Source organism: Colossoma macropomum, unplaced genomic scaffold (assembly GCF_904425465.1).
Source record: "Colossoma macropomum unplaced genomic scaffold, Colossoma_macropomum, whole genome shotgun sequence".
Taxonomy (NCBI): Eukaryota; Metazoa; Chordata; class Actinopteri; order Characiformes; family Serrasalmidae; genus Colossoma; species Colossoma macropomum.
The window spans coordinates 41,285,643-41,311,384 of record NW_023494785.1 but is presented as its reverse complement, the minus strand read 5'-3'; the positions used below and the strand labels follow the sequence as shown (position 1 = coordinate 41,311,384).

General features: G+C 39.8%; 2 protein-coding genes across 3 annotated transcripts in view; both read right to left on the bottom strand.

Annotated features, from left to right (window-relative positions):
- Positions 1-13,283, bottom strand: part of LOC118814662 (hemicentin-2-like) — a 40,608-nt gene extending 27,325 nt beyond the window's left edge. The window contains exons 1-10 of the mRNA XM_036580372.1: positions 13,167-13,283; positions 10,172-10,489; positions 8,954-9,283; positions 7,764-8,036; positions 7,426-7,680; positions 5,824-5,953; positions 3,422-3,459; positions 3,155-3,177; positions 2,188-2,250; positions 290-322 (exon numbers count right to left, since the gene is read on the bottom strand). Of these exons, the coding sequence (XP_036436265.1) occupies positions 290-322; positions 2,188-2,250; positions 3,155-3,177; positions 3,422-3,459; positions 5,824-5,953; positions 7,426-7,680; positions 7,764-8,036; positions 8,954-9,283; positions 10,172-10,489; positions 13,167-13,215 (1,512 nt within the window). The 5' untranslated portion in view covers positions 13,216-13,283. The remainder of the gene's footprint in view (positions 1-289; positions 323-2,187; positions 2,251-3,154; positions 3,178-3,421; positions 3,460-5,823; positions 5,954-7,425; positions 7,681-7,763; positions 8,037-8,953; positions 9,284-10,171; positions 10,490-13,166) is intronic.
- Positions 13,284-19,029: 5,746 nt separating this feature from the next.
- The window catches only part of grik5 (glutamate receptor, ionotropic, kainate 5), a 37,313-nt gene continuing 30,600 nt past the window's right edge, over positions 19,030-25,742 (bottom strand). The window contains exons 16-19 of one of the 2 annotated variants that reach the window (XM_036595003.1): positions 23,944-24,169; positions 23,359-23,487; positions 22,009-22,171; positions 19,030-19,642 (exon numbers count right to left, since the gene is read on the bottom strand). In XM_036595003.1, coding sequence (XP_036450896.1) covers positions 19,030-19,642; positions 22,009-22,171; positions 23,359-23,487; positions 23,944-24,169 — 1,131 coding nt within the window. The remainder of the gene's footprint in view (positions 19,643-22,008; positions 22,172-23,358; positions 23,488-23,943; positions 24,170-25,742) is intronic. The other variant, XM_036595014.1, reaches the window with a different exon arrangement.

The following is a 25,742-nucleotide window of genomic DNA, read 5'->3' as shown; positions in this document are numbered from 1 at the left end:
ATGTCCCAAAATTTCATGATGAACAGACCAACAGAAATGCTCCAAAAGTGCTTAGAAAAAAAATCTGGTTCCATTGACTTCCATTTACAGTTAATAATGTTTTTCCTTCTCCTGTAAAGTCACCATTTCGGAGATACGAGGTTTTGTTTTAACAGGTACATCAATGCGACTTCTGGAAAAACTTCTGGGAAAATTCACACCAAAGATTTTATCATTTAACTGAGCAAACCGCCTCAGTGAATCCCTCACTAAACGAAACGGAGCTGCTCACCTGATTCTGCGTCCATCAAGATGGTCTTTTAGTGTTTTCATATACTGATTCCTAAGACAAAAAAAAAGCACACTAAGATTATGAGTATTAATATAAAATATGGAGCAGTTGCATGATTACAAAAATACAAAAAAAAGACAGTAATCATGAACCGAGCTTGACTGTCTAATAAAAGGTGGAATTGAGTTCCACAGTTTGGAGGCCAGAAAGAAGGTTTTCTGTATTTTAGTGCTCTAACAGACCCTGATGGTGACTGTATGTGTCCAGAAGTATGTGGGCATATGTTTTATGTTTAAACCTATATTATTTCTGCCTGTCTTTGCATAATTTGTGCAAGACTTTTTTTTGTTTGTAATGCTGATTTTTCTGTAAAGCTGCTTTGTGACAACACCTGTTGTAAAAAGTGCTATATAAAAAAACTTTGCTTGCTTTCTGCCTGAGTCAGCTGACTGCATGACGTCGACCATGAATATCTGCAGCACAGCGTGGCCACAGAGCAAAACTTTATATTACCATAAACTCAACTTTAACTCGCCATAAACTTGACTTAAACTCGCCTTAAACTCGCCATAAACTCGCCATAAACTCGCCATAAACTCAACTATAACTTGCCATAAACTCAACTTTAACTCGCCATAAACTCGACTTAAACTCACCATAAACTCAACTTTAACTTGCCATAAACTCAACTTAAACTCGCCATAAACTCAACTTAAACTCGCCATAAACTCGACTTTAACTCTGGGTACATCAGTGTGATTTCTGTGAAAATGCACACCAACTAATTTCTGGTATTTTTGCCAATAATTTTCCAAAAATATTTTAAAGCTGCAACTATGAAGAAAAAAAATATTGTCGCTATCCAAAGAAAAAAATATGCATCTCCATTTTTTCCGCTTTTATTTAAGCAATAGAACATGAGAGGGAGTGTGTTATCGTGAAATAACATCACGGCTGTGATTTGGTCACCGTAGATCATCACAGCCGGGGTGTTATTGGCGAAAACACACGACCTCGAGTGCTCTATTGCTTTTATACAACAGTTAAATAAATAAAGTAATAAATTAGTAAACTGGGTCGTGAACGCGGCATTTAATGTGTTTTAATGTTCACAGTTCCTTCAGCCGATTTATAGTTCCTTAACAAGCAGCTCGTTGCTACGTCAGAGTAATGAACTCTGCCCACTCGCTGCTCAGTCTGCTGTAAGCCTCGCCTTCTGAAGTACAGACTGAGCCATAAAACTGCCACAATATCAAGTTCAGCTCAGTTTTGTCAGTTTTTGCCAGATCAGTATTAATGTTGTTTTGTTCCAGCCAGTCTGTAAAGCATCTTACAGCCCGTTTAGTTTGGCGAATGGTGTTGGGTTCATTTCTGGCTGATTCCAGGTTGTTTAGCTGTTCTTCTGTCACAGCTGCCGACTGAAAAGCTGCTCAGTGGTGACGACAGTTTGGGAATTTAGTGTCGTCTCATCTTCAGAGTCTGACCAAATCGGCTGTCAGTCAAATGTGATCTTAAAAGTGTCCGTTTTCTGTTTGTGGCAAAGTAAGAAGTAAAAACGTTCAAATGGCTTGAGCGTCTCCTACAGCTGTCAAAGTCGTCACTTAGTACAGTGTGCTGTTATTACACCATAAGATTCGAACACTTCTCAACCAATCAGCTTGCGTGGCCGAAACTAACTGCTGTACATTTCTGTACATCATTTGAACACAGTAGCCGTCATTTACATTGTGTGAAAATTTCATGATGGATGGACCAATAGAAAGACAAATAGAAACAAAATCATTTGGAATAAAATCTCTTTACATGAACACATATTAAAAGGTAAGACCATTTTTCCATCTACTGTAAAGTTACTATTTTAGTGATCCTTTTTTTTTTTTGGACAGTGATATATTAAATGTAAAAGGACTGCTTACCTGTTTATGAGTTCTGCTGGGCTGAATATTCTTGAAATATAGAACGTCCTCATAGTGGTGCTCCTGAGGGGAAAATAACCACCCTGTAAAGTCTATGCTAGTGTTGCACTTTGCTTGAATTCATTAAGCGCTGTTGATAAATTGGCTGACTGAAAAATACACAAAGAATTATTATAATGAAGCTTGAGATTTAATAAGGATTGTCTCAGGCAATTCAGTGATGTAAAAATGAAATCAAAACACTGGGCAGGGCTGTGCTGAGAGTCAGCTGGCTGTTATCGGTTCATGGAGAATTCCACTGATTTAAAAAAAAAATGTTTTTACAGTGGTGGTGACAGACACGATGTCTACAACACAAATGTAGCCATGTATTTGCCATACAACATCCTGCATGTACCTCTTTGCCGTGAATCTACTGTAAAGAATGTTCTTGAACAAGAGTTTTTGAACTTTTTTTAAAAAAAAGTTGAAAACATTAATTCAAATCTGTGGCAAGACAGTGTCGCACTATTCTGGCGGTGCATTCATTACCGTTTCATGTAGTAACTTTCTGTGAGGGAGCTTTTAGAGATGAACGTCTGGTTCCTATCACCACCACCGTGAACAGTTCTGACTCTGTACGTTTCTCTACAGTGAACCATTTCACACCAAACCACTCTGAATGAGTCTGTTTACATCTCAACCACTTAATTATGCAGAACTTTAGAAAAATCAGTGAAATACACTGCTTATAATAATGCAGCTCAAACATATTAATGTCTGAAAAAACGTATTAAAACTTATAAAATATTATACCAGGTGTCTGTTGTATGTGAGGTCAAAGTCTTCAGTGACTCTCTGTAAGATCTGCACTGACTGGAACAACACCTGTCTTTTCCAGTCTTTATGATATAACAGTACAATCTGAATGATCATAATCAACACTAAAACAATGTTGTTGAGATGGTGAATAAACATAGAGACTCACTTGTTCACCTCCACTTTGTGTTGCTGTGGCAGTAAGAGGACATACAAATATGTTAATAGTGAAATAAGAGGTGAGTTTGCCATAAAATGTTTGGTCTGAAGTCCATTAATGTACAAACGTGTCTGATTATGACTAAAATGTTTGTCAAATTGGTAGAAAGATCATCATCATCCTGATCTAATCAATATCATAACAGAATTAAAGTATCCAGCCAGCATCTACATCAGGTTCATATCAGGTTCATACTGGACTGTAGATCACACATACCTCCATTCTGCTTAACTCCTCTGGAGCTTGAGTTTGGCCTGTATGTATAAGACAATAAAGTGAAGTATTATAATCTCTCTGATTCAAGCATATATATATATATATATTTTTCCAAAGGCTCTTAGTTATCCTGTGAGATTATATATGAAGTAGATATTAAACATATTCAAGTATCTGTGAGAGTTAGTAAACACATATCTGGTTAACAGCAGGTACAAGAAACTAGTACCTCAGGAGAAACTGAGGTTAATGTTACTGTTTTAGGTGACAGCTCTGGTGCTAGGAGGCTAAACCCTGATAGCAAGAGGACAGTGGACCACTGTTGGCCCTCTGATTGCAAAGCTAGCGGCCCACTGGTGTTTTGCTCATGGTTTTCTGGGTGGTCCACCGGTCTTTAAGCAGAGTATTAGTCAAAATTCCACCTATCATCACTCATTTTCCACTCGCAGTCCAATTTTCTTTAGTTATACTTCATAAAATAGTTTAGTAAATAATTTTAATCTAGCACAGTGTCAGCAACGACATTTTCTATAAAATCATTTTTATGAGACCTAGTCATTATTTTATTTTCCTCTCAGTTGTTTGTAATATTTTTCTTAGTTTATTTTCTAAAACAAAAGTCTCTGTGCATTTAAAATCTGTTTGGGGAGATTAAAAACTAGTTAGAGCTTGTATGCAGGATAGTAATCTGGGTGGTCTGAGGGTGGACCAGCAGTGGCAAACAGTCAGTGAGGTGGCGACCTTATCAAGCCAGCGGACCGATATATACTTGCTATCTGGGAACAGAGGCTAAAAAATTTGCAGCAATCAGAGGAATACATTAAAAAAAACCCTTTATTATTCAGTAGATTTCGTGTTGAATGAGTAACAGAGGCTGCCTCTTCAGATGAGCTAAAACCATAGCTAACCGGTACAGTGTTGGACGTTGATGACGACTTGTCGTCTTACTCAAGGTATTTTCTCCTCAGTGGATATTAGTTTATCAGAGAAATGCGTTCCTACTGAACACTGACCAAGCTAACACCAGCTAAAGTAGTTAGCCTAGTAGCGCTAAACCTTCTGCCTTCTCAATCACATCCTTCATAACACGTCCTTGGCAACGTGTTCAGCCACTCGTGTTTCGGGGGGCACAGTGTGATTTACATACTTACTCAGAAATAAGAGCCCAACTGTAACATTTTACTGTCCTGTTAAAACATAAAGTTAGCCATTGTATTGTTAGCCTGTTTTCTCTGTTATCCTGTGAGGAAACAGAACTAGCAGCTGAATAGTGAGTTCAGTGTTTGAATACTGGCACCTCAGTTGGTTAACCGAGTGCTTGAGTACCGGTGCGCATCCCTAAATTCAAGACCAAATAATTCACATTAATTCTTAAAGACAATACTAATAGATGATCATAACTAATTTTCCTACTGTACTATGAATTAGAAGAGAATTTATTTTATATCCATAATGCACTGTAGGCAGAGCTGTGTGATGAAGGATGGTGGAGGTAAATAATGATACATAAATAAACTGATCTTAGTTTTTTAATGCCACAATCCCACCCAAGCGAAAACTTTATGGAGGTGACTGGACCAACACTGCGGTTAGTTTTCTGCCACTGTGGTTTTGTGCAGCTCTCATGTTATCTACTGTTTGCATGACCACGACTTCCCTGACCACAAAAAAAGGTAGCTAGAAACCATTTGTGCCCAGGAGCTGATAACAGGGGCTGCCCCAGGTTTGATTAATCCTGTGTGAGTTGCCATGTCAGTAAACATTACATCATATCTTGTGGAAAAAGAGTTGTTGTAAAATTATGACGGAATGTTTGTGGGCAGCCAAACGTATCACACATGGAACTTTTTTGATCATCAAATCAAGTAGCCACTCACATCTCTATCAGATTTCTTATCCCATGCAATACGGTCATTAACATTACATGTCATTACATGCCTGTGATAAAATGTCAACACCCCTCCTCCTCATGGAAAACGAATCCTCTCTGAATAGTAACAGGGCAGTTAATCATTTACTTAACAGGAAGTTTTGATCCTTTCTGAGAAGCTGCGGTATCAGGTGATTGTACAAATAATGATTTGAATTATTATGAATAATGAATTGTTTAGAAAAAGAAACCAAAGACTGTAGAAAAAGAAGAAGTCTGCTGCTTGGAATAATCACAAGGTGGAGCAGGGAAGAAGTGTTTCGTTTGGAGGCTGTTATCCTTAAAGGCTGTGCACTTTGTGTAACTGACTCTTCTAATATAGCTTTTTACTACTGAACCAGCAACCGAGGATCCAAATCTAACACATGGTGACAGTTAATGGAGAACCAATGAATGTGAACTCCATTGTGTTTGTTGACTATGAGTGATACTGCTGTGCTTTACATTATAAAGTGAAGGTAAAGTTACTTACCTTCCTGCGCATTTTGTAAAGTAGACAGTCAAACCAGCAACTAGAGCGACTCCCAATAAAACTCCAATGACAATCCCAGCTATAGCTCCTGCAGAGAGCGGCGCTCCACCTCCACTCACACTCCCCTTTTCTGAAACAACACAGAGAAACCAGCAGATCAGAGTGTGATTATACACTAAAACATGGCTCATCAGATCAACCTAAAACATTACTTAATGTGGTAACAAGCACACACACACACACACACACACACACACACACACACACACACACACACACACATACACACACACACACACCCACCCACACACACAATCCCAGCAGTCATTGGGCAGAAGGTAGGAAACACCCTGGACAGGCCGTCAGTCCATCACAGGGCAGATAGGCAGACATAAATATTCACACACTCACACAGGGGCAATTAAGTGTCCAACTGGCCTGACTGCATGTCTTTGGACTGTGGAACATTCAAACTCCACACAGAAAGGACCCTGGCCGCCCAGCCGGAGAACCGAACCCAGGCCCTTCTTGCTTTAGGTTGAATAAAACTGGTTAATTTACTTGTTACCACATGAAGTAATTATTTTAGATTGATCTGACGAGGCATTTTTCACAGTGTAGGAAAACACTGATATTTTGGAAAGTAAACAGATATGGACCTGATCCAATCCCAGGTAGATGCTCATATTGAGTGAGTTGTTTCAATTAAAAATAGCTCATTTTAAAGCTTTGTAGATTTAGAGAAAAAATATTGTATCTCTACTGGCCAAAAATCAACTGTTTGGTGAAATTACTTTAAGACAATTTTGGGGTTGGTCATTATACACAAAGTGTAGAATTTCAAATCACATTTCTATCACATTTTAATGGTTATTTGCTGCGTCTTATTCACTCAGCACAGTACGGTAGGAGTACAGTACTGTGCAAGAGCCCAAATGAAGAGACCACCCTTCATTTATTTAAGTTCTATTTTTTAGTGTCAGCTGAAAAACACCTAAATAATATATGGTATATCGCTGTTGTCGGAAGAATCTCCATTTTTGTCGTTTTTCAGTTTTTGACATAATCTGAAAATGTCTGTTGCCCTTTACATTGTGTGTAAATTTCATGATGAATGGAGTAAAAGAAACGACCTAAAATGACTTGGAAAAAATTCTGGTTCCATTGACTTACATTGGAAATAAAGTATGTTTTTTCCTTCTGCTGTAAAGTTACCATTTTGGAAATATGAGGTTTTCTTCCGACAACAGCGATATATAATATCAGATTTGTAAGAGTGGAGCTTTATTTTCTCCAAACTTTAAAAATGTGTAACTAAATAACCATAACTAAACTATAACTATAACTAAAAATAGTTTTGCATGACTGCATGAAAGAAATTCAAGTTTGCTTGAATTTGCTTGTCCATGACGTAACCAGGCATATTCTAGGTGAGAGTCTTGCAATTATTAAACTTATGATATTTTGAATATTCTGTTAACAACAATGATCTTAGCATCGTTGGAGTCCTGAACAAGACTTTTCCATATCAGTGTCTTTCTTAGAGTGGTCTCATTACAATAATCAAGGGGTGAAATAAAGCATTCCAGAGGAAAGTTTTACCTTTTACTGCCAAAGTATGGGATGCTGAGGTTTCGTGTCCGGTGACGTTATTCCGGGCGGTGCAGGTGTAAATTCCACTGTTAGAGAAATTGACCTGCTTCACTGTGAATGAGGCTGTAGTGTCTCCAGTATTTGTTCCATCAAATGTCCATGTGTATCTGGGTTCTGGTACAGAATCAGCAGAGCACCGGAACTCCACAGATCCTCCCTCCTCCACTTCACTGGGCCCATCAATTCTCACATTATCAGGTCCATCTGTAACAGTGAAGAGCCGTTATCTGTCAGATTACAGAGCAGCTGTGGATTAAATGAACAGCAGGCTGATGTTTTGTACTTACAGTTAACAGTCATGGTGAACACTGCAGTAACAGAGCTGACAGGGTTGCTGAGAGTGCACCGGTATTCACCATCGTCTGTTCTGCTCACTGATTTGATCGACACTGATCTGTTATCAGCTGAGAATATGATGTTGTTGCTAGGAGACAGCTTCTGATTATCCTTCATCCATTCTGTAGTGATGATAGTCCCGCTCGCATCACAGGTTAAATCGGCAGAGTTGCCTTCTATTACAGGAGCTGTTGGACCAATGAGGACAGCTCCAGATACTTTTTCTGTAAAAAAAGGACAGAGAGAAGTGGTCAGCAGCAAAAATAATGGTTTCAACAATAGAGTTTGAGTGATACATAAAATATTGACTATGTATATAGCTGCACATAGACTATAATGGCATGATTTTCACCTTTGGGTTCTCCTAGTATCTGCTTGAATATCTCAGTTCTAATGTTGTAGTGAGAGTTATCACTACTGTAAAGTTGTTAAAGGTATGAGAGAGTGCATGCAACAGACTGTAAGGTCCTAATTTTGGGGTAGTGGAACTGTAAAAAAACAACAACTATACCACATTTACTGGGGTGGATTTTACTCATTTTAATGATTTCTGGAAACTAAAAAATGCATGTCTGTAATTTTTTGTTAGTTTTTATTCAATAAAATCATGCTTGTATTTAAACTGTGCTGGTATTACAGTACTATTCCTGTTTCATTGTTAGGTTTAGAATGGAAACAAAAGGGTTAAACCCTTGAAACGCCCAGCAAAAATTGTCCAATCAGGAATAGTTTTTCTCAGTGGTATCTAGGTAGATATAGCTCAGCGAGCCCTAACACATTCGATTAATCATCAGCATGATGAGGAAGTGATGGAGGAAAAAGTCAATTGTGTTTTAATTTAAAGCAGGTGGAACCAGTTTTGTGAGGAATAAAGGTCACTCTGGGCCTTCTTGAAGTCCGAGAGTTGTGTCGCTGACTGTGAATTCCCTGGGCAGAACCCACACTACTGAACTAGCGAGCCCTTCGCGACACACTCTTTTGTCTTCTATCAGCTTAATAACTAGTTCGGTTTAGTTAGACTGTCTTGGTTCTTCTCATTTTACCCAAGATAACTGCACAGCGTATTTGAGAATGTACCTCACATTCAACTGGTCAATACTTGGAACTTCAGCTTGTCAGAGATACATTTCTGTTTACTCACCAAAGACTTCCAGTGTAGTTTCTGCTGTGTAGGAGGCTGTATTTCCATCAATAATCAGAACATACAGTCCAGCATCATCCATGGTCAGATTCCTGAGCTCCAGAGCCAGAGTGTTTGTGTCCAGACTGACTCTGTCACTGTATTCAGGTCGTGGTGTTGAAACTGTTCCATCAGTTACTCTAATAACGATCCTTCCACTTGCCCCACCAAACCTCCAGGTGATCACGTCATATGTATCAGAAGGAAGTCTGGTCGGCCTAAACACCATGTTCTCTCCAACCTCTCCATCCAGCCTGGCAGGCAACACCAGACTCTGGCCAATATCTACATCTGTGTGACGAAATAAACATATTAAACAATCTGTTTGCAAATCAGCAACTGCAGGGTTTCATCAGGACTGTGTGATAATGTAGCCTATTAATAGGATGACCAGCATTGAAACTGGTTCTACATTTTATAGTTTCTGTGTAGTCCATAGAATTAATGGTAAAAAGTTCTATATTCTAGCAAATAATAATAATAATAATAATAATAATAATAATAATAATGTGTCTAACTGATCTTTAATCAGCAAGAATACATCAACTCACATATAACAAGAGTAACATATTTTGGCTGGTGTAAAAGTTATGGCATATTATAAATGTTATGTTTTATTTTTTATCCAGTATGTTTCAGTTTTAGGTTTTAAACTTAAGTGTGTTTTCTGAATGTATTGTATTCATTTATTTACACTTAGAAATTCAATAAACATGTCATTTGACTGCAGGTGTATAAACAAAAATGTACATTTTTCATAACCTGTAATAGAGGACGCATGAAAAAGAATGTCTCCAGCACAAGATGTTATATGGATTCACACTTTAATGCAAAACTATTAAGATTTTAAGTATTTTGATGATTATGTTTCAAGGGTTAAGTGTCGTTGTAGTGTACTGGGACAGACTGAGACTGTTTTCTAAGTGTGGTGGATTTACTGTAGGTTTTATTGATGTTCAAAGTTTACTGAAATGTGCATATAGGTTATTGTGAAGGATGCTTTGCCTTTGTTTAAAAAGTCTTTTACCTTTACTTTACATACATATGTAAAACAAACGGCACCCCTGTCGTGGAATCACTTTAAAACTGACCACGGTAGTGGACTGTAACAGTAAAGACTGTGAAAATGAGAGCATTAAAAGATGAAAAGACTAAATCCTGACGTTTTTGTTTACTCACCAAACACATCCAGTGTAGTTTCCGCTGTGTAGGTATCTGTTTCTCCGTTTATACTCAGAGTATACGCTCCAGCATCGTCCATACGCAGAGTCCTGAGCTCCAGAGCCACAGTGTTAATGTCCAGACTGACTCTGCCTCTGTATGCAGGCACTACCGACACTGCATCACCAAGTGCAGTAATAATGACCATCTCTTTTGAACTCCAACTGACCAGATTGTATGGTGGAGGAGGAAGACTGACTGGGTCAAACGTCACGTTCCCTCCAACTGCTCCAATCAGCCTGGCAGGTAACACCAGATCCTGACTCAGACACACTCCTGTGTGAAGAAATAAACATGTTAAATAAGCCTGTGTACAGCACAGAAAACAAAGGTAACCCTTTATAATAACAGACCCCTAAATAGCAACTAACTCGTTAATGATGGTTAATAACTGTATAATTGTTACTTGTGCATTAATAAACACTAACAATTGAATTCCTAAGCATTTCCTGAATGGCATATGAATAAATAAAGCACTGACAATGTTTTTCATCAATGCATTATATTTATGTGTAATAAGTAATAAGACATATCTTTTTAAGTATGTTATAAAACTGCAACTTTATAACGGGGAGCCCAGAGAAAGATGATTAATGTTTTAAAAAATGACATATTATTCTATATTACATATTATATTAAGAAAAAGTTCATGCATCACAAAGTAGTTACATAGTGAAGACAATAAACAACTACATAATAATTTAAAACAGCATGTAGATCATATATTCATCATTATTATGAAATGGTTTAATGCAACTTAAGTAAATACATAATATTTCACGTTATGAATTTTTGAATTATTTGTATCAAATAACCAAATCATTGACAATCTTAACTAAAAATTTGATTTCTACAATTGAAAATGATTATTGATTACTTGTATAATTGAAATAGTAGTGCTAATTAGTGCATAAGTAACAATAATATAACTATTAAAAGTCATTTCAAATCTATTAGATAACGATTAAGCTGTTTTTTATACAAGATTCTACAAGATTAAAATGTTACTTTTATTGGATTTAAAATGAGTTCATAGAATGTAACATAAAATTATTAGACTGTTAACTTTCCGTTAGAAGTTTAATGAACTTGTGAACGCGTATACTAAAGCAATAAGTGATAAAATCGCAGTATCGCACAGCCTCAAGTGGCTTATTGCTTTTGTAAAACGGTGGCCAACGTGAAAAATGATTAAATACACACTTATTCAGAAAACAAATTAAGTTATTATTAATAATAATCAACATCAACAAGTACTCCGCCAAGAAATGTAGTTCCTTTAGTGCACTGTGTCATTGCTAAGGAACCATGGACCGCTGAACGAGGAGAAGAACGTTCAGTCGCCCATTGCTGTATGTTGCGGTCATTTCATGAACTTTTTAACTTTTTGTCGTATAATAATGAACATATAATAACACAGCACTGTTTAATGCAAAAACCTTCGCTTTATAAGTACTTATTGGTCACCAAATTACCACCGAGAGTCTTATTTAGCACCAAGCTAATGCCCCTCTTCTTGTGCTGGGGCTGAATCTCAAATGTCTCTCTGCTCCCTACATAGTGCACTTGGAATTTTGTACTGGATCCTGCAGCCCAACGGTGAATAATACAGCTAAGAAACAGTCAGTTGGGACTCAGACACATCCACACTCCATAAATGATGCACTGTTTGGCTGTAGAGGCTGGAATTTCTAAACTTTCATAGCTGGAACACTGTTTAGGGAGTACAGAGCTGTTTGGGATTCAGTCTGGGTTTGACGAGACTTCTGACTGAAACGAACATTTGAAGTGTGTAAAATATTCAAGCGGCATTTTTTAGACTTTAGATTCTGCCGTTTTTCAGTGAATCATATCGTAAGTACTTTAATTCAAGCCTGTGATATTAATGTTGTGGTTGTTTAGCATGTTTGCTATCTTTTAGCCTGTTAGCTTGCTGACCAGCCTGGTTTCAGGTAAGAACATAAGTTGTCAGCCCCTCAGTTTAAACAAAAAAACAGGTTCTTACTTCATCCGTACACTCGGTGGTCCATGCGAGCAGCATTAGAGTCAAAGATTATTTCATTAACAGCACAAGGGTTTTTTTCGTGCTTTGGCGCAGTGATACACAATTTTACAATGGCTTTGAACCTCAGCCAATCAGATTTTAGGACCAGAACTATCCATTTTATGATAATCTGTATATACAGTATGACTCCCACCTAGGACTGTCTGACCACTTCTCACTGTTTTTGTATCCCCTGTATAAGCAACGGATTAAAACTGCTGCGCCCATAACCAAGACCATCAGAGTCTGTGCCTTAGTGACTTATTAACAATGATAACAAAGAACTCTTGAACTCTTTGAACTTGAAATTTTTAGGCAGACAGTTTACTTAATTTTAGAATATACGTCTTTGTTACAGTGTGGGGGCCTGTTATTACACTGTGATACCAAAATGACAACTTTATTCAGAAAAAGATTCAATCTCTGGCCCACAGAGTCAAAACACCACAGCATTTGGGAAGCAAACAAAAGACGAGAACACAACAGCATTAAGGAAGGACACAATTAGAGTCGTGTGCAAAAGTGTGGGCGCCCCGGTCAAAAAAACATGCTCTGTTGATTTTGCCAAAAGAAGTAAACATTTTTTCTGTAAATGTTAATGCACGGTTACTTTATGTTTGAGTAACCTAAAAAATAAGTAGCTCTGTGGTATGTGAAAAAGTTTGGGCACCCTACCACTGTAGTTGCTAATAATAATAATCATCGTCACAATAATAACAATAATAATAATTATTATTGTTGTTGTTGTTGTTGTTGTTGTTGTTATTATTATTATTATTATTATTATTGCACTGCACTGCAGTCCTAAACTGCACACTGAACTCAATCATTCATAATGCAAACGAAACTTGGGCACGTTTTCCATCCAGAACTGAAGCGTTGAGAGCAGAAAGTGAGAGGAACTCTTACCTGAACACACCAACAGAGTCAGAGTGCAGCTCAGAGCGCGCGCAGCCATCACCACTGATGGACGGACAGTCTCCTCAGCATGCGCGGTCAGATCCGAACTGTGAGTTCATCTGCCGGTGTGACCTGCACTGACACACTCATACTCCGCCCCTTCAGCGCCCACCTGACACAGTCATGAACAAAATTCATGAAGCTGAGGTCAGCTTCTTATTCGCCAGCTTCTTGTTCGAATTCTGCCGTTCCACCTTAAACGCCTCAGGCGCCAGAGTGTAACTGCTACAGCGTTTAAGGTGGAACGGGAAAATTGGAACAAGAAGCTGGTGAATAGGAAACCAACGTCAGCCTTTGAACAGTAACTTTCTGCTAACTCACTCACAGTCATTCTGGAGATGATTTACACAGGATTATTTAAGAATATTAAAATGTTTAATCAGTGTGAGTTCAAACTGATCTGAAACTGCTATATGAACACAAAATCTGCATATTTTTATGATTATTCCTCTAAATGTGACAGTTACACCAGCAGGAGTGGAGACTGCACCAGCTGTGAGTGTGAAAGTTCAGGAGGAGCTGCTTTAGTTCTCAGCACACTGTAAAACACTGTATAAGAGAAGGGTTGTAGCTGGTTAGAGGGGAGTTTTACCACTTATATTCATTAAGAATGTTTTGGTGTAACTATTAATTAATACATGTAAATAAAATAAGAAAATATGCAAAGCTGTAAAAAATAAATTTATGAATGTTCTTGTCACCACAAAGCAAATTAGGCTGAACATTTTTTGTGCAGTCATTTTTTAAGGATTTGATACTTGAGCTTACTGTGGGCCAGAATACAGATCCACACTGCTTATATATATATATATGACACAGTGTTTAAAAACTCCAGCAGCACTGCTGTGTCTGATCCACTCAGACCAGCACAACACACACTAACACACCACCACCACATCAGTGTTACTGCAGTGCTGAGAATGATCCACCACCCAAATAGAACCTGCTCTGTGAGGGTCCATGGGGGTCCTGACCACTAAAGAACAGGGTAACAAAGTACACAGAGAAACAGATGGACTACAGTCTGTAACTGTAGAACTACAAAGTGCACCTATATAGTAAGTGGAGCTGATAAAATGGACAATGAGTGTAGAAACAAGGAGGTGGTCATAATGTTATGCCTGAATTTTGAAGAAATTGAATTTTGAAGAAATTGAATTTTGAAAAAATTGAATTTTGAAGAAACTTCTTCAGAGAAAGACACCTTTGCTCGCAACTTTGTTGATGTAAAATCACAAAATCAATCCTAAAATCATTTTCAAACAGAGAAGATAATGAAAGCCGGTCTCATTAAAGACAGATTGATGTGTTCTTTATTCCAAAGAAATAGCTTTAACATCAGGTGGTCACTCAGTAGTGGTCACTCATCCCTTTCTTTAACCCATGACCCCTCAAACACCCCCCCAAATGACTCCTGCGCTTTAGTAGGAATACTTATAATAACAACAATAGAATCATATTAATATTCATGACCATCATTTTGATAACCCATCACACACTAGTTTAGAAACTGGGAAGAAAAGAAAGAAGAAAGAGGAAAAAAAAATTAAAACAAACAAAAAATGGTTCGATTCCCCTTTGACCTCTTCAGGAATGTAGGATAGTTTTAATTTCCTGCCTTTATTTCTTATACACGTCCAACTTAAGATATTAAGATGGGGAAAATAAATATGATCAATATTTATCACGCTTGTTAGTGTCTGTGTGTGGATGTAATATCACCACAGCTGTGTCTTCAGGTTTTGTTGTTTGGGACAGCACCCTCTAGAGGCAGCAGGGTCTCTATGCAGGTCATTGTTCGGATCTTCAGTAGTATAGCAGCTGTTCTCAGGTAAGGCCTGGATACACTAAGCTCACAGGAAGTGAGTGAATGGACACTGATTTCTCAAGAAAATCTCCTTTGTGTTTTCAATAAAATAGATATGCACAGTAATACTGTGGAAAGTTTAAAGTAGGGCTGGGAAGCTGAGGGACAATGTCCAGCACGGTTTGGTCATTTCCCTGCTCTACCACATCAACTGGACCTGATAACTAACTGCTCAGGAGTGTGCGGCCATCCTGCCCTCCAAGGCAGAAGTTGCCCATCTCTAGTTGAAGGTGATAGTCTACTACACTTCATTCTGAACCCACAGGAACATTTTCCACACCTCCAAAGTTCAGTCTTAGAAGTTGGTTGAAGTTTCTGCTTCTCACCATCCAAGTAATCAAAACACATTCAATGATGTTGAGACCTTCACTTGAAGGCTCCAAGCAGCCTTTCAGCACTCTGCAACATCACGGGCTATAATTAAAACAGTGACCATATAGACCAGTGACCGCTAAAACGGCCATATTAAAAAATCTCAACAAATCTGTGGGCCAGAGAACGACCTTCTTCATGTCCGCCACTTTCCTGATGCCGCTGCTGTCTGTCCAACCCTCCGGTGTTTTGTTTCATAATGGTACTTGATGTGTATTCCTTCATTACAGCCACACCATCTCTGCAAACGAGACAGATGTTGGAAGTAAAAAGGTACTCGAGCTCCGCCCGTCTTAAAATCTCCAGCATTCACTGTCCACTTCTCACTTTTAGCGAACTGTGTGTTGATTAGCTAGCTAAGTCTTCATATTGGTTGAACTGCTGCTGAAACACAGCTAGTGTGTCTGGTGATGTGACTGGTGTGGTAGGATTGAGGTGTAACTGCTGCCCCATAGACTGCTGTGGGGGGAGGGGCGTTGCAGTGCACTTCACATTGCAGTGCATGTTGGGGAATGTAGTGCAGCACACTGAAATGGGCTAATATTAATAGAAAATGAAAATAGTCTAGTGAGCCGGACAGGATCGCGCTACGGGCCTGACTTGTGTTTGACACATGGGATATAGACTGACACAGTGCTTCAGGCTACCATTCTGTTTAAGTGAATGTTTAAAATGCTACTATGGGCTTAAAATGTCTGGTATCAGATGCTTTTTGTTCCAAGAAAGCGATCAGCAATCGGACAGCCTATACTTTTTTTTTGGGCCGATCTATGTTGTAGCATCACTAGGTAAATAAGGTCAGTCAGGTACAGTCGTATACAGAAGTTTGAACACCGCCAATCAAATTTGTGACAATAAGTTAACTTGTTAACTACAGGCAACATTTTTTTTTTTCTGCAAATCTTAGTGCACAATTTCTATTTCTTTTACTGACTTTACCATATTGGGAAAAAGATTAAAACATAAAATGTGCTGTAACGTTGCCACTTGACTAGGGTGCGCAGACTTTTGCATACAACTGTAAGTTCACTTGCTGCATCTAAATGTCACAGTTGAAACAAATGATATTCTGATGTTGACGGTCGTGGTGGAGCGTAACTGTCGAAATCCTACTGACAGCATTGCTGGCACTACAGGTGAAAATGGATGATTATCAGAGCTTCAGCAGTGTTTATTGGTCATTTAGGTTGAAAAATTTGGGGTGACCTACGATCCTGGTGAAATTGGCATGACTAAATTTGGGAGTTTACTGGGTAAAAAAATAAATAAATAAAAAAAAAGGAATACCACTCTTTTTATTTTGTTGTATAACCCTGGGAGCATCTGGATGTCAACACTGAGATGTTCAGCCTCCATCGCTCCAAAAAATATCAATGTCCAATTTATTTGGCTACCAAATTTTGACATTCCTGTTTACTCCTAGTATGAGTTCGTCAACTGGTTTATTGTTCCTGCACTGTTACAGCACTTTGGATACTCTTGCACATCCATGTTTTATTTGGTTCATGCTATTTTAAGCTGCACTATGTAAAAAAAACGTAAAGGAGTATCATTACTTAGTCAGGAGGATGAAAAAAGTCTAAAATATGGTTGGAATGCGCTGCTGTGAGTCGCCCTGTAAAGCCTAAAATAATCATTTAAAAGTCAGAGGATTCAGGTTTTTCACACCATAATCCATCTTTACATATTAACGTCAGACTCAAAAAGAAGGTCCAGCTCGATGTTTAGGCCTCAAATAGTCTCAAAATCAACACAATGAGTATACGATGACAATACTAGATAATTCACTCACATCCTCAGGAGACGCATCTTTCACCAAGTTTTGACTTGTCTGATTCACCCGCTTGGCGAAGGGGTCCGAAGCACAACCCATGCTACAGCTTCTTCCACATGTTACATGCAGTTACACATTTCCACCAGAGAGGTCTCCAAATCCCCAAATATTACATAGTGCAGCCTTAAACAGGCTCTGTTTAAGAATTTAAAATGCCAGTTTCAAGAGCCAACGTTATTTATATTGTGACTTTGGTCAAGAGAAAGTGTGGGAAATGTGTGAGTGTGTTTTATGTGTGAGCTTTGAATAAAAATAAAGGCTAATAAAAAATTGGCCAGGAATTCGGCCATCGGCGAATTACGCTGTAGAGAATTCAGAATCGGAATCAGCCTTAAAATTCACGACTGTTGCACTTATAACAAGAAGAATAATAAAAAATCAAAATGAAATGAATGTAATGAAATACAAACAAGTCAAAAGGAAGACTAACAAACAAAGGAGGAAGCAAATATACCAGTGTTCTTAACCTTACATTGATTGGTACAACATGTTTGGTAAAATCTGCCAGATTTGTGTTCTAGGGTCCCTGAATAATCGAGCTAGTGGAACCTCTAACAGAAGCGGTGACAAATCTACAAGGGGTCAACCGATGTTTCACTTGCCTGATAAAATCGGCTGATATTAAGATCCTACCAGCACAAAATCCTACCAAAAAAGCACCCACAGCTTGTTTTAAACTGTAACAGACAGAAACCCTAATGAAAAAGGAATCATTCAGTTGTGTTTAAGAAATCTGACATCATATTTGACAATTCTGACAACTGACAATCATGTCAGTCAAGCACTGTTTATCTAAAACTACTGGAGGTTCATTTTTGACCATTTGCAATTATTATCAGTTAGTATAAATTTTAGCTCCTTAAAATCGGTATCGGTGATAAGATTTTCATCGTTCGGGTGCTGAAGTCTACTGGATGTGGCGTGCTAAACAACATCACTTTGCCGTGCACCATTTTTAACACTTTCTCATGTTTCTTAAGTGTATTCAGGACCTGACATACAATCGCTCAGTCTTAATATCTGCCCAGTATTAATAGTGTACGTCTGTTTTTCTTAATTTTAGCCAGGCCAAAGTTAGCCTGGGGAATCAAACAACACACAGTAAATAAAAATAATTATGGTAATAATAATAATAATAATAATAAACATAGTACAGAAAAAGGTGAGAATGTCTTTAAGAGGTGTGTCCCTTCATTTTTTTAGATTGTAGTACATTTCACATAGTTTAAACGTCTCTCTATCGAAGGTGTGCTCTCATGTGGGAGGAGCCGGAAAATCCAGTTTAGAGGGAGACTTTGTGCCAGGGGGCTAAAGGTCAGAGTCCAGTGGGTTGTCCAGCATCTCTGTGCTACTATTTGGCTTCCCATGCCCTCCCAAATTCCAAGTTTGCTTCTTCCGTCTACCGTTTAAAGTGTTTCCAGAAGTCCAAAACGGCAAAAACATGACTAAAGTAGCAGAAGATGAGGAGGGCTGTGAAGCTAGGAAAACATTCAGACTCGTCCCTCTACATTCTGTCATCCTGAGCCGCGAGAACCATCACTGCCCCAAAAAGGGGGCAGGGTGACAAATCCTTGGCCCCCTGAGAAAATCTTCCGTTGTAAACCACAGTAAAACATAACAATATCGGTTAAAAATGGCATCTAGAATCCCCGGCCTGTCCTGGAGCCTCTGAATCAGGGCTTTAACCCCACCTCACAGCCCCCAGTCCGTGCTTTCCTCCCTCCCTTCCTCCCACGCTTTCAGTCCTGCTCTCCCAGCAGGTCTGTACTGGTTCCGCCTCTTGGCGGAGGGGAGTGGCCTATCCTCCGTGGGCTGTGGCTGCCGCCCCCCTCGCTATCTGTGTTGGAGGAGGAGTGCGGCGGAGGCGGGGCCAGGCGGGGGAGGGGCGCAGAGGAGGGCGGGACGCGGGGGCACGAAGTTGTCCGGAGGCTCTGGATGCGCCGGCACTCCTGGCAGATGCGCACGTGGGTGCAGCCCCGCGGGAGGGGCACAGTGACTGCGGGGGGGCCCAGCGGCACAGTGGGCGTGCTGCTGGCCCCCAGAGGGTCCTCTAGCAGACGCTGGGGTCCAGGGCCCAGCTCGGAGGGACCTGCCCCGGCTCCAGAGGCTCCTCCCGTTAAAGGCCCCGCCCCGCTGTAGAGTTTACCGTTACTGAGGCGCATCTCCCTGACCAGCCGCAGGGGTCGCGGGGCCCCCAGGGCGACACGAGCAGGGTGGCGCAGGGCCAAAGAGCTGGAGAGGGGCCGCCGCCGACGCAGACGGGAACTCTTCTTACAGGACACAGCATTCCGGAACTCGGTCAGCATCTCCTGACACACAGACACCTGGGAGAACACGGGAAGATTAACGAAGCTTAGTGACTTGCAGAGTTAAATGATGCAAAACGATATTGGAATCATATCAATATTGGCAGATAATTACTTTACAAACAATATCTGCATTGGACAGATGTTTAGATCTGACCGATATTTCAAACCGATATTTCATGATGTGTTTGTTGTACTACAGGAACACAGGACGTTGAGGTGATGCTGTGTTACAGCGCTAAAATATATGCATTTTATTAATTTTACTGCATTTGAAATATATATATTAGATTTCTCTGTAATGCTAATCCAGGTAGATCTAATTCCAGCGTCTACATTTTAAAGTATCAGCATCGTTATCAGCAGAAATGTGCATGAAAAATATTAGATATCATTATGGCCATCGGCCAATAGTTCCCATATCAGCGCATCCCTGCTCATCCCCAAAAAAACGTTTATATTACTACCTGAAACTTCCAGCACTCCAGCAATTTCCCTGTAAACTGTTTCATTACTGACTGGACATTGCTTTGGACTATTGTTATCCTATGACTCGTCTTCTTACTTTTCTGCCAGATTTTTGTCCGCTAACTTGTCCATTCCAACTCCGGAATGTTCGGTCTCGTCGGGAATAGCGTGCTTGCATACCGCTTTTTGACCTGACTCACAGTTTCCATACTATCTTTGTTAAATAACCATTTTTTTACCCCATAGAAATGAATGGAGTGCGCTCGGCTTATATCACGATGGGTCAAGTCTATCAGCAACACCCTAATAACTCAGTGGGATACCATGGCATCCATCTAGCAGCCATCAGGGATATCATAGCAACCGCCTAGCAACACCCTAGCAACCACTTGGGATACCATAGCAACCACCTAGGAACCAACTGGGAAACCATAACAAATGGCTATCAACACAATAGCAACCACGGAGAATACCATAGTAATCATTTGGCAGCTCCCAACTGTTTAAGCTGCACAATCACTCGCTTTTCTAGTTTAAGTTAATATATCACAAATATATAAATACAATATGAACATTACAGTAAAGCTCATACAGCTCCTTCCTTCTCCACAGCATGTGTTGCTTAGCAGTGCACTCTGATGCTTGTGGCTGGTGCAGAGAGCTTTGCTAATTATAAATTGTAAATTTTGTCAAAATTGAGTTTTGAGAATTTACATATTCTTATTCTATGACGACTTCTCAACATTACGTGAGGTGTTTTTGAAGTTGTGTGCATTTTTGGGCTCTTTATCTAGAAAACAAACAGGTTCTGTCTCCAAAGTAAAACTCAGTTCTAAGTTCTATAAGGTTCTGTCTGCGAGCCAATCAGCATATCGAAAACACACAAGAGGACCAATCAGGTTCTGCTTCTTTGTCATGTCACCACACTACACTGAAACTCGCCTGTCTTCTTACAGCTCTTTAAAAAGTCTTCATTGTCTTAAATTTTATTAATATTAAGCCTTAAAGGTGATTAAATAGTAAACATTTGAGTTGATGGGCTCTTAATTACAACATAAACAATACTTTTATTCATTCATCCATCTTTTCTTTTTCTTCTTTCTCCCAATATGAGACATTTTGGCTCATTAGAGTCACATTTCTGATATAAAACTAAACCTCACACGGCCTTTAGACTGACCTGCTACACTGACTCACTGGGACAGTTTATTACAGTAGCCGTTTCTGTCTGACCTAAAGCACACTTAAACTAATGGTTCCTACCTAAAACTGACCTCTGCACTGGACAGAATGTTTTTTTTTTTAATAAGAAAAAGATGATTTGTCCTAAAACAAGAAATATCATAAAAAAAATAAATAAATAATAAAAATAAATGTCATAAAAATGCCATAGAACACTGAATGTAACTCTGATATATATAGACACCCTGTCACAACACTAACCTTATGTTTTAAAACAAATCATGAGTATAAACTGTTTGTGTTTCTCAAAAATCATTGCTTTTTTTGTGTTTTGCCAGAAAGAACCTTATAACTCCAATCAGAAAGTGAGTTCTTAGGATTAGAAGGTTCTGTCTGCATTTGACCTGTTCCAAAAACCCATTTGCAAATTTGGTATTTTTGATAGTTTGGAATAATTTAGGGTGTCTGTCATTTTCATGTATTAAAGAAACGTGTTCCACATGTCAGTTTTGCTACTTGGAATGCAAAATCTTTGAAGCTCAATATCTGAAAAGCGCTCAGAACACAGATAGAACCTTATAATACCCCGTCGACAATATGATGTTGCTTTGATCGATGTGAAAAAAAAATTGTGTAAATTAGATTAGCTTAATTATCATAATGCTTAATTTCTTAAGTCTTACTCAGTGAAGACTTACTTCATTACCATTAATATGCATTACAACACACATTCTATCAGTCTTTAGCAGATACACTACACACAGTGGGGGGAGGCTGTAGCTGTGTGGGAGAGATTTACGTACCTCATCTGTTTCAGCGGTGCGCCGAGTGGACCACACGAACTCCATCACTGCCACAAACACGGCGATGATCAAACCACAGATCAATACCACAAATATCCCCCCGATATTTTCCATTCCCAGACCTGAAACACACACACAGCATTAATCATACACGGAAAAGCTCACACACACCAGGGATGTTCTCCAGACCACTTTTCTACCTAGAAACGGGCAAAAATGTAATATCAAGATACTTCAAGAAGCTTTCGCCATACAAAATATGTACGTTTCTGCAGTGCACTCTGATGCTTGTGTGGCTGATGCTTGTAATCTCTACAATCAGCACTGTTAATGATCTACTAATAATCCCAGCCCTAATATACATACACACCGATCAGGCATAACGTCATGACCACCTCCTTGTTTCTACACTCATTGTCCATTTTATCAGCTCCACTTACTATATAGGTGCACTTTGTAGTTCTACAGTTACAGACTGTAGTCCATCTGTTTCTCTGCATACTTTGTTAGCCCCCTTTTACCCTGTTCTTCAGTGGTCTGGACCCCCATGGACCCTCACAGAGCAGGTACTGTTTGGGTGGTGGATCATTCTCAGCACTGCAGTAACACTGACGTGGTGGTGGTGTGTTAGTGTGTGTTGTGCTGGTCTGAGTGGATCAGCCACAGCAGTGCTGCTGGAGTTTTTAAACACCTCAGTGTCACTGCTGGACTGAGAATAGTCCACCAACCAAAAATATCCAGCCAACAGCGTCCTGTGGGCAGCGTCCTGTGACCACTGATGAAGGACTAGAGGATGACCAACACAAACTGTGCAGCAGCAGATGAGCTATCGTCTCTGACTTTACATCTACGAGGTGGACTGACAAGGTAGGAGTGTGTAACAGAGTGGACAGTGAGTGGACACAGTGTTTAAAAACTCCAGCAGCACTGCTGTGTCTGATCCACTCAGACCAGCACAGCACACACTAACACACCACCACCACGTCAGTGTTACTGCAGTGCTGGGAATGATCCACCACCCAAATAGTACCTGCTCTGTGAGGGTCCATGGGGGTCCTGACCACTGAAGAACAGGGTAAAAGGGGGCTAACAAAGTATGCAGAGAAACAGATGGACTACAGTCTGTAACTGTAGAACTACAAAGTGCACCTATATAGTAAGTGGAGCTGATAAAATGGACAATGAGTGTAGAAACAAGGAGGTGGTCATAACGTTATGCCTGATCGGTGTATCTCTGGTATCTCTATTACAGGCACACTGACACAGTCTGTATACATGAAACTGTTAGCTGTGGATGGAGGATTCTTGCCTTTGGCTCTGTGGTCCTCCTCTTTAGGGCACTGGCCGCCTTCCCACCACCTCCGCTTCAGAATCTCCAGCCTGTTACTCTCCTGCAGCTGCAGAACAGCCAGACTGATCTCGTCCCTAAACGGAGAGCCTGCAAGAGCGAGAGGAAGAAAGAAAGAAAGAAACAAAAGATGTGAGACAGTAATACATGTTTTCCTTGTCTTGTTTTCCATCTCCTTCTCCTCTATTCTTTGCCTGGCCTCTTTTTCTCATATTCCACTGTTCAAAAGTTTGGAATCACTCATAAACGGCCCATTTCCTACATTTTTCTTGCATTTTATTTTTTTCCTCAGGACCATCTATAACATCTGTATGGTTGTATGTACCAAATATGGTCATAATCCATTTTTATATGACCATTTTTCAGTCCTAATTCCTTAGAATTAAACAGGATGTTTTCTCTACTGTGCCTTTTATACTCTGTTCTGACCAGTGATTTCAAACCTTTCCTGCCGCCACGTTTCCTCTGGCCCTATTGTCTTTAACCCTCCATATCAAATACCTCAGCATGTGTGTACTGTGCATCTTCAGTTCTCTCCCCTCTTACCGAGAGGCATGCCGATGCCGTAGCCCTTGGTGTCCAGCAGGCCCCCTATCTGGGTGAGGTTGCAGTTGAGGCTGCGGTGGTACTCGTTCATGGTGCTCTCCAGCAGGAAGGCGTATTTGGAGTTGAGAACGCGGGCGATGCCCTCCTCCGTGCTCTTCACGAATACGCTGGGCTGCTTGGAGTACATGTAGTTCCACATGCGCTGGTACGTCTGGTAGCGGGAGTTCTGTAGAGGAAGGATGAGGAAAATGGCCCACTGGGTGAGGAGGTTATAAGTATTTTTATTAAACGGATGGTTCCAGTCCTAAAATCTGATTGGCTGAGCCGCGTTCGAAGCTGTTGTAAAATCCACAATATACGCACACCTGTGACCACTTCACTTCACAACGACTGAAATGTGTATTACTACTGGAACAATCTTTGACGTTCGTGCTGCTCGCATGGAGCACCGAGTGTACAGATGAAGTAAGAACCTGTTTCTTTGTTTAAACTGAGGGGCTGACAACTTATGTTCTTAACTAGAACCAGGCTGGTCAGCGAGCTAACAGGCTAAAAGAGAGCAAACAGCCTAAACAACTCCATCATTAATATCACAGGCTTGAATTAAAGTACTTACGATATGATTCACTGTAAAACGGCAATATACAAAGTTACTTGAATGTTTTACACGCTTCAAATGTTCATGTTTCAGTCAGTTGTACCATCAAACCTAGGCTGAATCCCAAACGGCTCTGTACTCCCTATATAGTGTGCTAGCTATGAAAGTTTAGAAATTATAGCCTCTCCAGTCAAACAGTGCATCATTTATCGAGTGTGGATGTGTCTCAGACCCAAATGACTGTTTCTTAGCTGTATTTTGCTCTGTTGGGCTGCAGGATCCAGTATTTAAACTCCTATGTAGTGCACTATGTAGGGAGCAGGGAGCCGTTTGAGATTCAGCCCCAGCGTGAGAAGAAGGCGCTGCTGGATTGGTGTTAAATTAGACTCTCGGTGGTAATTTGGTGACCAAAAGGTACTTATAAAGCGAAATGTTTTGCATTAAACAGTGCTGTGTTATCATATGTTCATTGTTATTTGACCAAAAGTAAAAAAATTCATGAAATGACCGCAATATATAGCGATGGGCAACGGAATGTTCTCTTTATTCAGCGGTCCATGGTTGCTTAGCAACAATACCATACTTAAATTTAACTTACCAAACTTGAAAAAGTGTGTATTTAATTATATTTCATGTTGGCTGCCGTTTTATAAAAGCAATAAGCCACTTTAGGCTGTGCGTTACAGTGATTTTATCCCAGGAAGTGGCTTCATGTCATGCCTAACAACACCCTTCCCCGTGGTAAAATCACAGTAACCCACAGCCTCTCGTGGCTTATTGCTTTAGTGACCCCTTTTGAAAACACTGTAAATGTAAAAAGAGTGGTAACACTAGGAGGGGCTTGTGAGCTGATTAAGGTCAGGGGTCTCATGACAGTAGATCAACCAAAAAAGATGGTTCTTCAAGGGTTCTTTTGTATAGAAAATGGTTCTGTATAGAACCATGAACACTTAAAACAATGCTTTGCATGATTAAAGGGTTCTTTGCATCATGAAAGGGCTTTAAGAATGTGCTGTAGATGGTTCTACATAGAACCTATTTGAAATGGGTTCTATATAGCACCAAAAAGGGTTCCTCTATTGTTATAATGTCAAGCTTAACCTTGTCCAGGGCTGGGCAAGATCAGGATTTCAGACTGTAAACAGCTCTTGGACCAATCAGGGACGAGATCTGACCAATCAGGGATGGTCTTATGATGGGG